Raw genomic sequence first — 14,916 nt, forward strand, 5'->3', positions numbered from 1 at the left:
ACCAGGGTCTTGGAACAGGACAGGGGCTCAGGACAGTTCCTGCTGCCATTCCTCATTGTGGCAGTGCAGAGCTTTTCTTTCAGTCAAATAGCTCTGACAGTGCTGGAGGCTTTCTAAGGGTTTAGTACGAGGGCAGAGATTGTTTTTCTTGGCTTTGACCCTGGTTTCAGTTCTAACTCATCTTCTGTTTACAGCTTATTTTCCGAAGTTACGTCCTTGGACCCTACTAAGCCCGAGATCCAGAGTTCCCAGTTTCCAAGAAGCAATATCTGTGATGCAAGGCAGATTTATATTTCATAGAATCATTAAGGTCAGGAAGACCTCTATCTAATCCAACAATTAACCTATCTCTACCATGACCACCAACCATGTCCCTCAGAGCCACAGCTACAAGTTTCTTGAATGCATCCAAGGACAGTGACTTCATCACCTCCCTAGACAGCCTGTGCCAGTGCATTACCACTCTTTCTGAAAATAAATTCTTCCAAATATTCAACCTGAACTCCCCTGGTTCAGCCTAAGGCCATTACTTCTCATCTAGTCACATCTGGGAAAAGAGGCCGACCCCCACCTCACCACAACCTCCTTTCAGGCAGGTAGAGAGTGATAAGGTCTCCCCTGAGCCTCCTCTGAACAGTCCCAGTTCCCTTAGTTGCTCCCTATAAAACTCTTCACAGCTTCTTTGTCCTTCTTTGGACTCTTGTTGTTCTCTATTGTTTTTCCTTAACTCTTCTACATCCATGCATAGACTAAAATTAAGCTGGGCTGTTGGGGAGAATCTTGTTTTAGAGACCCACAGATTGCTTTCGCACAGTTTTTCCTGTTGCACCTCTATGCAAGAACAGCCTGGATCTGTCATACCTACCAACATTATTTCATAAATTGCCAAATAGGAAAAAAAGTGGAGTGGTTGAAATAATATATTAACTCCCAGCAAATATCTGAAAATAAGCAGTGATACGACCCTTAACTGACATGCTAAAGATGAGAAGCAGTCATTTCATTGCTTCCCTGAGAGAAGCTGACAACACTGATCAGAAGTTGTAAAATATACCTGAAATCACTCAGTCTTCAGCTGATGAAAAACAGTAGCTTATTTTTCACAATCTTACTCCCTGGTTCCTCTTTTTCCCTCACTGATGACAGCTGGTTCTGCTGGTTTCCTGTCCCTTTCTCTTTCGCAACTGAAGATCTCATTATTGCTTGACTCAGCTGGGCATTAATATATCAGCAAGGGAATGTGTGGAGGTGTGAGGACACTAGGCTCCAGCTGTTCTTTATGCTAGTTGCATCTGTCAGGCCTCTTACACTGTTTTAGCGTGAGTGTTGTGGCTTTGTTAATTGCTTCTAATTATGCCATTACTTGTCAATAAATGCCAGAGAAAGTGGGTGGATGGTAGAATGAAGACACACTATTATTCCCTGTACGTTACATTTCAATGTCGTGCTGAAATATTTTCTGAGAAATTATTTCACTTTCCTTTCAGCTAACCCCTGTGAGCTCCACTGTCGCCCAATAGATCACCATTTTTCAGAGAAGATGTTGGATGCAGTCACTGATGGTACTCCCTGCTTTGAAGGAAGGCACAGCCGAGATATCTGTATTAATGGCATGTGTAAGGTATTGGGTATGTTTGCATGTTTCTTTCTCTAAATTTTTTAATATAGCTAAGGGGAAAAAATCAATGCTTTGAGGTTTTCTTTTGTTGGAAGATCCACGTGAAGCACTTCATTTGATTGCATCTTTAATGCTCATGGAAATAAATCCACAGACAGAGCTTTTCTGAGCAGACGTTAGAGATATTTCTATCATTTTTAGCAAGTCCATTAGCCTGATTTTTTCTGGTACCTTCAAACTCATCTTTTCTTCCTCTATTTTAATAATATTAAGAAAGCCTGTTTGTCACAGGCTCTGTTGCTCTTGAGTTACAACTGGTATCTCTGCTACATGGTTTGATTTTGAAAATTCAGTTCAGTGTTGCACACTAAATAACAGTTGTGAGCTGACTTGTAATAGGACTAGGCGCTTGCTCTTGAAGACGATAAAAAAAAATTTCTTTTACAACAGTAAATTGAATAATGTGGTACAATGAGTTAACTAGCAAACACACAGCATGCAGTTCAGTAACCTTCTGTTTATTGAAGAGTAAACATAGGGTTCTCAGCATGTTCTGCACTTCACTAGCTACTGTGCTTCCGAGCAAAGCAACACAAAGTTTGTTACAAGTTTTCCTTGCAGGACACGCGTTACTGAGATTGTGTTCAAATTCACAGTGAAGAGATTCCATTTGTCTTTGCTGAGAGCCAGAATGCTCTTTTAACTATAATGGTGAGTGAGCAGCTCAAGCCAGCTGGAAACAAAGATTAACATACTGAAGCATGTTAATGTTGCATATTGTATTAGTGCTTTTGAACCTCACTAAGAAGATGGAATGCACTAAATCCAGAAGGCTGTGTTTGTGTTGTTATGTTTTAATTTTCTGATTTCCACACCCAATAGATTGGGGTCACTATGGATCATTATAGCTTCTGTACGTAAGTTTTCTGTATTTAACCTTTCCTGTGACAATTCAAATTTATACCTATACCAGAAATAATGTAATGGTATATCAGAGTTCAAAGGAAAAGTTATTTTAACTGCAGTTTCTAATACCAGATATACTGATTCTTAGGGCTCAAGGTGTCTCTAAAAAATTTCCTTCAAAGCACAGTCTCTACTAATGAGTATGGTTTTGTCAGCCTTCCACATGTCAACTACTGCATCAGCTTTAATTGGAGTCGGAATCATGGAGTGAAAAATATCATCATGCCACTGCCACAAATGATACCCAGTGATGAATAGGTTACCCAAATAGCTCTTATTTCTGTAAGGCAGTGTGCTTTTATCTGTAATAGGAGCCCTACATTACACTCGAGGAGAAGAATTTTCAAGTACCTCTCAATATAACTCACTGATATTTTAGTCTGGCTAGCAAAATACAGTACCTATATTATAGATCACGGTGAGAAAATCTAGAAATGCATTTAAGAGTACTAGTTTGGTATATAATTCTTCCACTCCAATAGTAACATGTATGTAATAATGTGGGAACATTAGGAAACTTTAACAGCAGTGCCTCATAATGCTTTCAAGTGTACATCTTATAAAAATGCTTCACATTTCTATTAAAATAATGCTTGGTTTGCAAAGTGGCTGTTATTTAAATAAGTAGTTCAAACTTTTTGTATGTAAAAACAAAAAGTAGGTAGACTCATAGTCAACCAAGAACTTAAATCTCCTAAATTCAGCTGATTTTACAAATATCCATGGTTTTGCTCAGAATGAACATTAAATTGTTTTTAACTGGATGACTAAATGTGGATTGAGGTGCCTCATTTTAATTACCTGAGGTTTACTGAATGCTTGCCTACTCAACTTGGCAATTCCATGATTTGCATCTTCAAGTGGAAAGTAAGTACAGACACCAGTGCTGATTCTCTTGGCCTTTGCAATTTATCCAATGTATAAAGCCAAGTTTTTCAGTAGCACTGCCTGTGCCTCAGTGTGCCAGGAAGTCTTACCTGCTAGATGTTAGTATAGTATTTCTTTAGAGCTTCCTTTGTTGATTCAAGGGCAAACTGGAATTGGTACTCCACTGGAGGACTTGGCAAATAAGACTCTGAATTAAACAGAAGAGAAACCCATGCAAGTACATGAAGCTGTTAAATTACTCAACACTGGAATCTCAAAGTTACGTGCCTGATGTTGCCACCAGGTTTTTTTTCCAGGTGGTGCTAATAAGGAGAAGAGACATGCCATCCTCTTAACCCTTTTATTCTGTTTGCACGTATCTTGGCTTTTCTTCTTGGACTATCTCCTGTTACAATGTCAAGCCTACAGTTTTGAGTGGAGGCAGTCATCAAGATCGGTCAGTTAATGATACTTAACATCATCAAGATATATCATGACTAGTTTGCTATTTAACCACATTTCTCTGCCTCCATCCTTTGGGAACCATTTTTTTTTTTTCCTTTAGAAGACATTTAAAGAGCATATCATATCTCCCTATGCTTTGAATTATTTACCACAGGCTGACTCTAATTCTTATTAGAACACTTGATTGATCCCATAGGGTTTTTAAGGGAGATACTGCCACTGTGATATATATATTGAACAGTGTGCATACATGAGTTTTCCAGACTGAGGAGTTTTGTTAAATATGACATGGCATTATATAGAAGTGAAAGCTAACATGGTATCTGCATTGAGATAGTGCAGACACTGACAGTGAAGGACCAGGCAACTCTGCTGTTTGTAACAGGCATTCATCTGCTGCACAGAATTTTAATAGGCTTAAATGACCTTCAGTCATGCAAATCCTTGAGTTGTTCTCTGTAGTAATGCACAATTATTGTGTTCAGAGATTAACATTATGGTGGAGAAGAACACAGCATCATAGCAGGGAGATAAGTGTTTAGTTGTGGTTTGTTTTTGTGTTTTTTTTTCTTGTTAAAAGCAGATTACTTTTTTTTTTTTTCTTGCAGTACTTCTACTGCCACTCATTGGGGTTCAATCTCTTCCTCCGTCAGCTAGCCCAACAGGACATTATTTCAGCCATGTCTAGACAAAGAAATGTAAATGAAATAGGCACATCATGATATATCTCTCCCTGTTTAAGCCAGTGTCTTGGCCAGCGTGACAAGATTCTGACTTTGTGTAACTTTGATATTCTGTCAGTAGGTCCAGTACATATCCTTCAGTGACAGCAAGGACTCCTTGTATCTGCCTCCCACAGCCAGTCTGACACAAAAATTTCTCTCAATGGAAGTGGCAAAAGGACAGTACATCTGGCTGTTTTCCTTCAGTTACCATGCAGTAGGAAATAAATTACTTTTCCTTCCTGTAACATGGCCGAGGCAATTCAGGCTACTGTTTTTGCCTCCACATTGTGTGGTAGGACCAGTAATAAAGCTAGTCTCAGGTGTGTTAGAAAAGCACTTGATATATGAGGCAATTATAAAGGCCACAGAAATCGACACTGATTTGCAAAATACATGATAAGGCATACAATGGTTTCTTGTTAGCACAGCACGTTCAACTGGCAGAGGGTGCACAAGAACATGTGTGCAGTAGATTCAGAACCTAATTGCTACTGTTTGTTTTTCTTTTCTTGGTTTAATAACCTGCATGTAATCTCTAGATCTGCTTTAGCAGTCATTTTGGCAGAAATCTTAGGTTTGTTATTTAAGACAGTTTTAGCTTATCTAGGATAGAAAACTGGGGAAGGCAAATAAAAGGAAGGTGGATAAATCTAGAAATAAATCTAATGAATAACAGAAATAATGTGTTATTCACTGGAGTGACAAGGTGGAAATTCAAGTTCACGTAAATGTATTCCTAATGAAAGACTGCTGGAGCTGTTTACTCAAACATATGAAAATGTACACGTCATTAATAGCCATGAAGCTCATTAATAGCCTTGTAAGAAGGTGACCTTCAGCTAGATACGAAATCCTGCATCACCAGCAGCATTTTCTTAGCTAGGCTGTAAAACGAAAGCTTGATTTAATCTGGCACGGCTCTCCGGATGCTTCATTCTTGGGGACCTCTGCAGCATACCCTTTCTTTGCTTCTATGGTGTTGTGATGTCTGCTCCAAACTGTTTCAAATGTCAGAGGAAAATCAAAATAGAAGCCTCTATGGTTGTAGTTGGAAGGGACAAAGGGATTCCTTTCATGTTACAGTGTTATATTTTGATGCCCTTAACGTGTTGCTAAGGGAAATGTATAGCAATGTGTGAAAATCTGAACTGACGCAAAATGCAGCCCATGCAGAGACACTAATTGGCACCCTGAAGCCAGGAAAGTGATCATATGATGCTATACTGTGGAGCTTCTGCTGGACATGGTCAGCAGTGCCAGTAGAGTAGAGTAGCTGAGGACTTGTTCAGTCTTTGAGATTTTCGGATTAAATAGTACTCACAAGAGAAATATGTTCAGTGATTTCAGAATGGCTGACTGACAGCTCACACTAAGCTAACGCCGGGTGTAACTACTCAAGCAAGCAGCCAGCAGAGGTGAAAAGAAACCATTTTAAGAATATGCATTTTCTAAAAGCAAGTGCTTATTTGACAAAGATGTTAAAATTTGAAAGCATCTTTTTTTGCTTTCCTTCCCAGAAGTTTGATTGAGAAGCTCCAGAACACTCATTAGTATTGCCTAGTAGTAAAACATGCAGTGTTGGAGTTCTATTTCTGGATTTTTCATTTTCATATATATTTTGTCCGCTTGAAACATTTTCTCTGCTTTCTGATTAACAGTAAATGTGTGCACAGAACAGAAAATAAACTTCAATTTGCAGGACTTCCCAGAGTGGTTCATTACTACCTTGGTCTAATGATAAAACTGATTTGCTGACTTTACTAACTTCTTATAGACTATTAACAAGTGTGCTGACAGTACAGTGGATACACTGGAAAATGCATCTTGTGAAGAAAGATAGCTATGTACCTATCTCTTTACATTCTTAGGAAGTGCGAAATATAAATTGTGCTGCATCCTTAGCTAACAAGTCTGACCTCTTTGCCAGATGAAGAATCATTTTGCACTCATTACAGTTGTGTCTGAGTGATATGGGTACCTCATTTGAGTACTACAATTTAATCCATCTCTGGTTGAGCAGCTATATGCTTGGAGGTAAAAACTGAGTCATGAACCTTCTTAGCATGTATTTATCTCTGCAACATTCTGTACTTCTCGTTAATGTCGTACTTAGTGCTGAGATTTATCTATGAAATACACATCACTAACAGAGAGAATAAACTTTCCCTCTTTTTTAAAGTGGCCTTCTGTGAATCAAGAGAGAACATCTTGGCACAGCCTTGTTTTTCATAGCAGGCATCAAAGGTGCTGATGAAGTGCTGTTATTAAAGTGACAGATGAGTGTTTTTTGAAACTTCTGTAAAAATGTGAGTGATAATATTATTATATAAAGTGGCATCATTAATTTGAGGCCTTTCCTTGGAGCTCCTGTAGCTGCTCATTAAATCACTGGTGCACAGAGTAAAAGCTCAGGTGTTTCTTCCTCTGAAATTGACAGGAAAAAATAGTAGAATGTGAAGAAGGCTTTGTACCTAGATTAACAGATAGGCTTTCCTATCAAAAGCTTGTGGAAGATTACAAGAGCTGATATACTGAAGGTAAGAGGGGATCAGAATCAAAAGAGAGGATACACAGATCTTCATACATCAAGGGGATATCAGAGAAGTTGGCAGGTTTTGCACCTGAAAGTTTACTTTGACAAAAATCAGCAAAGTAAAACTTTCATCTGCTGCCATATGCCTTACTGCTGTTCATCTAAATCATAGGGAGTCTGCGATGATAGACTTCCATATGTCTCAAACATTGCTAACGACCACTAAGTGTTAGACACAACCAGGCTCTGCTTGTGTTCTGCAAGTTTAGCTTGTCACGATAGCATAAAGCACTGTGGACTTTCACTGACAAAAACAAATGGACAAAACTGCAAAAAAATAAAACCCTTACTAGTAAATAATTTAGAATCTGTGAAGTGTGAATACTATACTGGGACTGAGGCTGAAGTGGTAACACACAAGTGGATAGCAGCCCCTCAATCTCTTGTGCACGTGGCAGTATCCATATACACCAGCCAGACTGTGAGAAGGGACAATTGTCCCCAGTCTCTTCTTTCAGACTGCCAACCAGCTACATCCTTTGCGGTGGGGACGTGCCCAAGAGTTGCCAGAATTGCATCTGTTCTCTCTAAGCTAAATAGGATTTTATTTATTTAATACATGCTTAATAAATCAAGAAATGTAACATCTGATGAATTTAAACTATGCACTAATTCATGTCAAAATCTTAAAGTAATTTCAGATTGATACTAGAATATGGGAGGGAGAAGAGAATGGGGAGTAACGTAAGTATTGATGCACTTCAGTGTGGTTTTGAAAACAACTCTCTTCACCCCCAAAATTTACCCTGAATTTTTGAGAATTTTTTTTTTTAATTTTTTTATTACCCAGATGTAATTTTCAAGGTGCAGGGAGGCAGACAAAATTATTTATTGAAGTATTCTTCAAATCAAGCAAAAAAATATATCAGTAAATAGTGTTTATTATGTATAACTCAAAAGTTCAGTTCCAGGAGAACCAGGTCAAATGTTGTAGCATGCTCCTTAGGTGAACAAATAGATGAATGTGGAGCACTGCCAAATGTGCTCTATCTGCATGAGAGTACATTACAGGTGAATCCATGCTGATACACACAGCAAACATGGAACAATGCAATTGGAGATTCATTTAGTTGGGAAGCTGCAGCCAGCTCCTCAGTAGTGATGATAGGCTCTGGTATAAAGGGTTGTTAATGTATTTCAGAATTCATTGATATTCATTTGTGACAAAGGTAGCTGAAATGCAGCTGTGATTTAAAGATATTTATGATATCAAGGAGCTTGAGTGCTGTTACGCATACACCTTTTTCTGAAAAGCAATAGTCTAAAAAGTGCAAAGCTTAACAGTACTTAACAATCTAGCTTTTATTTTGCGCTGTATGATTTTTAAAGTTTCCCTGTGCTGGCAAGCTGAAGAAGAAGACGCTGTAAAACTTGACGCCTACTGAAAAGTTTTACTTTTCAGGAGATTTGTCTACCGCAGTAGTTCTTCAGTAGGACTGCTACAAAACAATACACAGTGATCACAAAGTGGTCTGTCATTATTTGTCACGCCTTTTGGCTTTGGCTGGGTACAGTTGTCTAAGTTCAGCATGTTCAGTAAAGTGAATCCTTGGCAAGTAATCCTTGCCCTATGTGCCATTATTAATGCAGATTCAAAGCATCTTTTCCTGTGCATAGCTTTTGTTCTACATCGGTTGAAGAAACACTGTGAAATATTGGTGTTATTCTGTGGGTAAAATACTGGGGTTTCTCTGAGGCACTGGCGAGAGTCCCTGTCTTTCATTTCTGTTACTACATTTTATTTCTGGGAATACATGGTTGTGTCATGATGTAAGAGAGCAGCCATGAATGCTAGATGTTTTGGATAGTCCAAAAAGTTGAGATCATTTTAGTGGGATATTTCCAGATCAGATATGTGCCTAGTTACTAATATATGTTTCATGGCCTAGTGGTGTTTGTGGGATTTTTGTTCTTTTTGACTTCATATTTATACATTGGAGTTTCACCTACATGATCTCTACTACTAGTTTCTTTATGTTATAAAATATTCATATATATTTTTAATATTATATGTAATATATATGCTGAAGCCTCATTGTGAAGACTGTATTCTGAAAGTCTTTTTTTTTTTTTTTTTTAATTCCCTAGGCTGTTGGCTGTGATTATGAGATAAATTCCAATGCCACTGAAGACCAGTGTGGAGTTTGCTTGGGAGATGGCTCTGCCTGTCATACAGTAAAAATGACATTTAATCAAAGTGAAGGATTTGGTAAATTGGGTTCTTTACTTAAACTCTTCTATTGATGAAGTTTTTATCCACATAAAAAGGCTTAAGAAATGTTTTTCGTTGTGAATTGAACGATCAATCTGTATAAGAAATACCAATAGGATGTTTCACAAGTAACTTGTGTGTGCCTGAAAAGATTGGTGAACTGTTTTTTAAGTTCACTTCGATAAAAATGATGTCAGAGACTAACAGGTCCTGTGCAGTTTACATTGATATTGACAAAAACCCAAAAAGAAAGTGTAATTAATGCCCTTGGAAAATATTAACTGCATCCCTAGACAAAGCAAAGCACTCATGAAACACTGGACCAAGTGTTTCCAAGTGTCCCAAATTCGATAGCATTGGCTTTAGTGACCATGTACAGCTTCTTCCTTGCACAGAATTTTGCACATCTGTTTGTTGTAGAAGTTTCTGCGGTAGGCTTCTGGGCTGGAAAAGTGGAAAAGTGAGTCCTTGCTATGTTACAGAGGTTTGCATCAGAACTTCAAGTCTGAGCCCTTCTTCACCAATGGCAGTGAGACATGCAGTCCTTAAGTTGCCTTGTGGGGAATGAATTAATGCCAAAAAGTCTTGAAGAGGGAGTGAGAACTAGAACTAATAAAATATTATTTGTGCAAATAATTTAGAATTTACAATTTTGGGGGAAAGCCCTTTAAATATTTCTTTTTTTTTTTTTCACTGTGCACTTAGATATACACCTTCCATACTCCATATCTGAATTCTACCAATAAAACTTGAAGAGGCTTGCAACCATGTAGGTTGTATGTGTGTGTATTGAATGTTAAGTAAATAATCTCATCATTTTAGATAAAGTAAAAAAAAAATTGATTGCTTCTGTAGATTCTTTCCCTTCTACTTGTTCCCTTCTACTTTCTCTTCTACTTCTATCGGAGAAAAAAAGAAAACGTGTCAGGAAAGGCAGAGGTTGGCAGGCTCTTCAGCTTTTAAGGCATTGTATGGCCCTTACTGATGCTCACAACATCTGGCTGATTCTTGACTGATTTACAAGTACTATGACATTCTGTCTTACAGGAAAGATTAATAACTGTGTGTGTACTGAACAGTTCATGTAAATGCAGTGATTTTGGGGTCATAAATTCATTGCAGGTAATGAAACTGGACCAAAGCTCAGGATATGTACTGCTATCAACTGAGAAGGAAAAATTGAGGGTTTTTTGAAAGTTCAGTGGCACAGGGAAGCATAAAGCAAGGGTAAATATTCTAATCTAAAGCTTTCCTCAGAATTTAGGTCTTTTTTTACTCTGATACTGTAGCAGTATACAGTGTGTCTGCAAGTCAGCTAGGTTGCCGGGACAGACTAATGGCGTACTGGAAAAGAGCTTTAATAACTCAGCCTTTCATTGAATGGCAGAGTGATTGCTCTTGCCTGAAGTCTTACCTGTTCATATATATATATATCTGTATTTTCACTTGGAGTTTCTTTTAAATGCTTTTCCTTTTCTTTCAATGCAAAACGGGAAAACTTGCTGGGGGGTGGGGCGGAAGGGACTCCAAACACAGGAGAGACAGTGTTATCAGTGTAATGGGTTCCATTAGATTTTTGTGATGAAAAAACAAATCAGAACTCTGATTTTGCACAAATGGTCTCAGCTGTTGCCAGTATTCAGTCCACACTGTTTCCAAGAGATTCATTAGCAAGACTGTTAAGCTGCCCCAGCTGCACTCTTAGGGTAGAAAGCTTGAAGGTTCTGGGCTGGGGCAGTCACAGGTTTTTCTGTGATTGATCATAGAATCATAGAATGGCCTGTGTTGAAAAGGACCACAATGATCATCAAGTTTCAACCTCCCTGCTATGTGCAGGGCTGCCAACCACCAGACCAGGCTGCCCAGAGCCACATCCAGCCTGGCCTTGAATGCCTCCAGGGATGGGGCATCCACAGCCTCCTTGGGCAACCTGTTCCAGTGTGTCACTACCTTCTGGGTGAAAAACTTCCTCCTAATATCTAATCTGAACCTCCCCTGTCTCAGTTTAAAACCATTCCCCCTTGTCCTATCTCTACCCATCCTTGTAAACAGCTGTTCCCCTCCTGTTTATACGCTCCCTTCAAGTACTGGAAGGCCACACTGAGGTCTCCCTGGAGCCTTCTCTTCTCCAAGCTAAAAAACCCAGTTCCCTCAATCTTTCCTCATAGGAGAGGTGCTCCAGCCCTCTGATCATCTTAGTGGCCCTCCTCTGGATCTGTTCCAAGAGCTCCATATCCTTCCTGTACTGGGGGTCCCAGGCCTGGATGCAGTACTGTGGGTCCTCACAAGAGCTGAGTAGAGATGGGACAATCATCTTCCTCTCCCTACTGGTGACCCCTTTTTTTTTAATGCAGCCCAGAACACAGATGGCGTTTTGGGCTGCAAGCGCACACTGCTGGCTCATGTTCAGCTTCTCATCTACTAGGACCCCCAAGTCCTTCTCTGCATGGCTGCTCTCAAGGAGATCTTCCCCCAGTTTTATTTATACAATACCTGGGATTGCTCCAACCCAAGTGCAGCACCCTGGCCTTATTGAACATTAGAGTATTTTAAAGAGAGGTAAATATAGATAATATGCCCTACGAGGAGCTACTGAAGGAACTGGGGCTGTTTAGTCCAGGGAAGAGGAAGCTGAGGGGAGACCTTACTGCTCTCTTCAAATACCTGAAAGGTGCTTACGGCAAGAGTGGGGTTGGTCTCTTCTCACTGGTGACAGGTGACAGGACGAGGGGAAATGACTTCAAGTTGCACCAGTGAGGTTTAGGTTGGATATCAGGAAAAACTTCTTTACAGAAATGGTTGTTAAGCACTGGAATATGCTCCAGAGGGAAGGGGCTGAGTCACCATCCCTGAGTGTGTTTAAAATCCATTTGGATGTGGTGCTTAGAGACATGGTTTAGCAGAGGGCAGTTAGAGTTACGGTAGTATGGTTAGGTTGCGATTAGACTTCATAATCTTTAAGGTCTTTTCCAACTTGAGCAATTCCATGATACTGTGATTCTAAATCTCCGTTGTTACTCACATTGGCTGCAGAGGAATATTACTGTGCACAGAAGAGCACTGACCAGGCATGCAGACAATGGAAAGAGAATAAATTCTGCTGTTTGGTAGGGAAAAGTGTTAGGGTGGAAGAAAGGCTGAGTTGCAAATGATGGGTTTATGACTGTGGCAGACAGAATGAGGAGTAAATAGATAAACAAAAAGGAAGTTTTGCAGTTCAAACAAAGGAATCTTGGGAAAAGGAAAAGGAGTGGCTAGGGACAGGGTGGTGGTCAGAAGGACAGAGATTTGTTCTGCCTTCTCTCTTCACTGTGTGTAAGGGAAAATAATTTTCAAATTTTCATTAGGAACCTTTAAATCTTAAAAATCAAGAAATGAGGGATTATGCAACAGGGATGAGGAGAGATGATTCTGCTAGGCAGAAGGCAGAGCTAGGTCCTATGGAGGACTGAATTTTCCTGAACTGACAAGCAAATGAGGAGATGTGACTGCATTCATTTTAACCCAGAGGTTTATCTTGTTTCTTGCACCCTGTGAACAACCTGATTAGAACTGATTCAACACTTTGCACAGTCCCTTGCTGCCCAAATGCATACAGAGGCCTGATACACACTTGAGATTAATTTTGGACACAGCCATGATGCAGATAGGAATCTGAGAGACTGGAAGTTCTCCTGCATCCTCACTTCAGAGATTGTCTTTAGGCTATAATTTTTTCCCCATTACTGTTACACACTGCAGTGCTCCTTCTATTCCATGGAAAGGCTGCGTGCAACTGTACTTTGATCTGCAAACCTGATTTGCCATGGGAAGCCTGTGCTGTTTCATGTATATTTTTGTGATAGTACCTAAAGTCTGGCTTAGAAGAAAATCGTGCTTCAAGAACATTCAGTTTTAAGTAAGAAACTCACATATATGACAAACTGGAGAGCAGGATGGGAGCTGGTGTGAGAAATAGAACGATTGTAATCTGATCTGCAATATTGTGCTAAGTACTTCGTTGAAATTTCTTCTGACTTACAGCAAAGGGAAAAGAGAAACAAGCTCTTCAGCCCCAGTAGCGATGTATGAATTCGTTCATATAATATTCCCATGATTAGGAAGATACAGATTTAATTTTTGTTAAAAATTGAAAGATCAATAGCATCTGAGAGTTGCCATTGCACAGGCATATGACAGCACCTACAACATGGATGCTGCAGATTTTAATGAATACAGTATGCAGGTTAGCCAGCTGACATTTCGACTGTTATTGAATCTCACATCTCTAGATAATCTTGACAGGTGGAACCATATATCCAGGAATAATTACCTACACCATTTTTAAACAAACAAACAAACAAAAAAATGGTGCTGCCTGATAAAATCAAAACGCAGATCGTGGCCACCCTCAGCAAGTTTGCTGATGATACAAAGTTGGAAGGATTGGCTGACACACCTGAAGGCTGTGCTGCCATTCAGCGAGACCTGGACAGGCTGGAGAGCTGGGCAGTAAGAAACCAGATGAGGTTCAACAAAAGCAAGTGTAGAGTCTTACACCTAGGGAGGAATAATTGCATGCACCGGTACAAGTTGGGGGATGAGCTGCTGGAGAGGAGCTCTACGGAGAGGGACCTGGGTGTCCTGGTGGACGACAGGTTGGCCATGAGCCAGCAGTGTGCCCTTGCAGCCAAAAAGGCCAATGGTATCCTGGGGTGCATTAAAAAGAGCATGGCCAGCAGGTCGAGGGAGGTGATCCTCCCCCTCTACTCTGCCCTGGTAAGGCCTCATCTGGAGTACTGCATCCAGTTCTGGGCTCCCCAGTACAAAAAAGACAGGGATCTCTTGGAAAGAGTCCAGCGGAGGGCCACAAAGATGGTGAAGGGCCTGGAGCATCTCTGCTATGAGGAAAGGCTGAGTGAACTGGGTCTGTTCAGCCTTGAGAAAAGAAGACTGAGAGGGGACCTGATCCAGGTCTATAAACATCTGAGGTGTGGGGGGCAGAATGGCGAGGCTGGACTCTTTTCAGTGGTGAGTGGAGACAGGACAAGGGGAAACGGCCGGAAACTGCAGCATAGGAAGTTCCGCACAAATGTGCGCAAGAACTTCTTTACAGTGAGGTGACGGAGCACTGGAACAGGCTGCCCAGGGAGGTGGTGGAGTCTCCTTCTCTGGAGATGTTCCAGACCTGCCTGGATGCCTACCTGTGCGACCTGCTGTAGGGAACCTGCTTTGGCAGGGGGGTTGGACTCAATGATTTCTGGAGGTCCTTTCCAACCCCTACAATTCTGTCATTCTGTGAAGCTGTAACTTACTGAAATTGTCCAGCATTTTATGTGTACCACTGATTCTGAAGTTCTGTATGGCTTACACCTGTGTAATCAAAGCTGATCAGCTTACTTCACAAGAGAGGTGACGGGGATGTGATTCTCAGAATTTAATTTGTGACAACAGCTGTGAGTGATGAGGAACTACATACCTACACTGCAAC

The 14,916-nt window shown here is 40.2% G+C and overlaps 1 protein-coding gene across 1 annotated transcript in view; it reads left to right on the forward strand.

Moving 5' to 3' along the window:
* ADAMTS12 (ADAM metallopeptidase with thrombospondin type 1 motif 12) overlaps positions 1-14,916 on the forward strand; it is a 187,078-nt gene that overhangs the window by 131,797 nt on the left and 40,365 nt on the right. Inside the window, exons 13-14 of the mRNA XM_042875418.1 lie at positions 1,488-1,621; positions 9,323-9,443. Coding sequence (XP_042731352.1) covers positions 1,488-1,621; positions 9,323-9,443 — 255 coding nt within the window. The remainder of the gene's footprint in view (positions 1-1,487; positions 1,622-9,322; positions 9,444-14,916) is intronic.

The sequence above is a fragment of the Lagopus leucura genome, unplaced genomic scaffold, assembly GCF_019238085.1.
Source record: "Lagopus leucura isolate 7727_CA_CO unplaced genomic scaffold, USGS_WTPT01 Super-Scaffold_100014, whole genome shotgun sequence".
NCBI classification, from domain to species: Eukaryota; Metazoa; Chordata; class Aves; order Galliformes; family Phasianidae; genus Lagopus; species Lagopus leucura.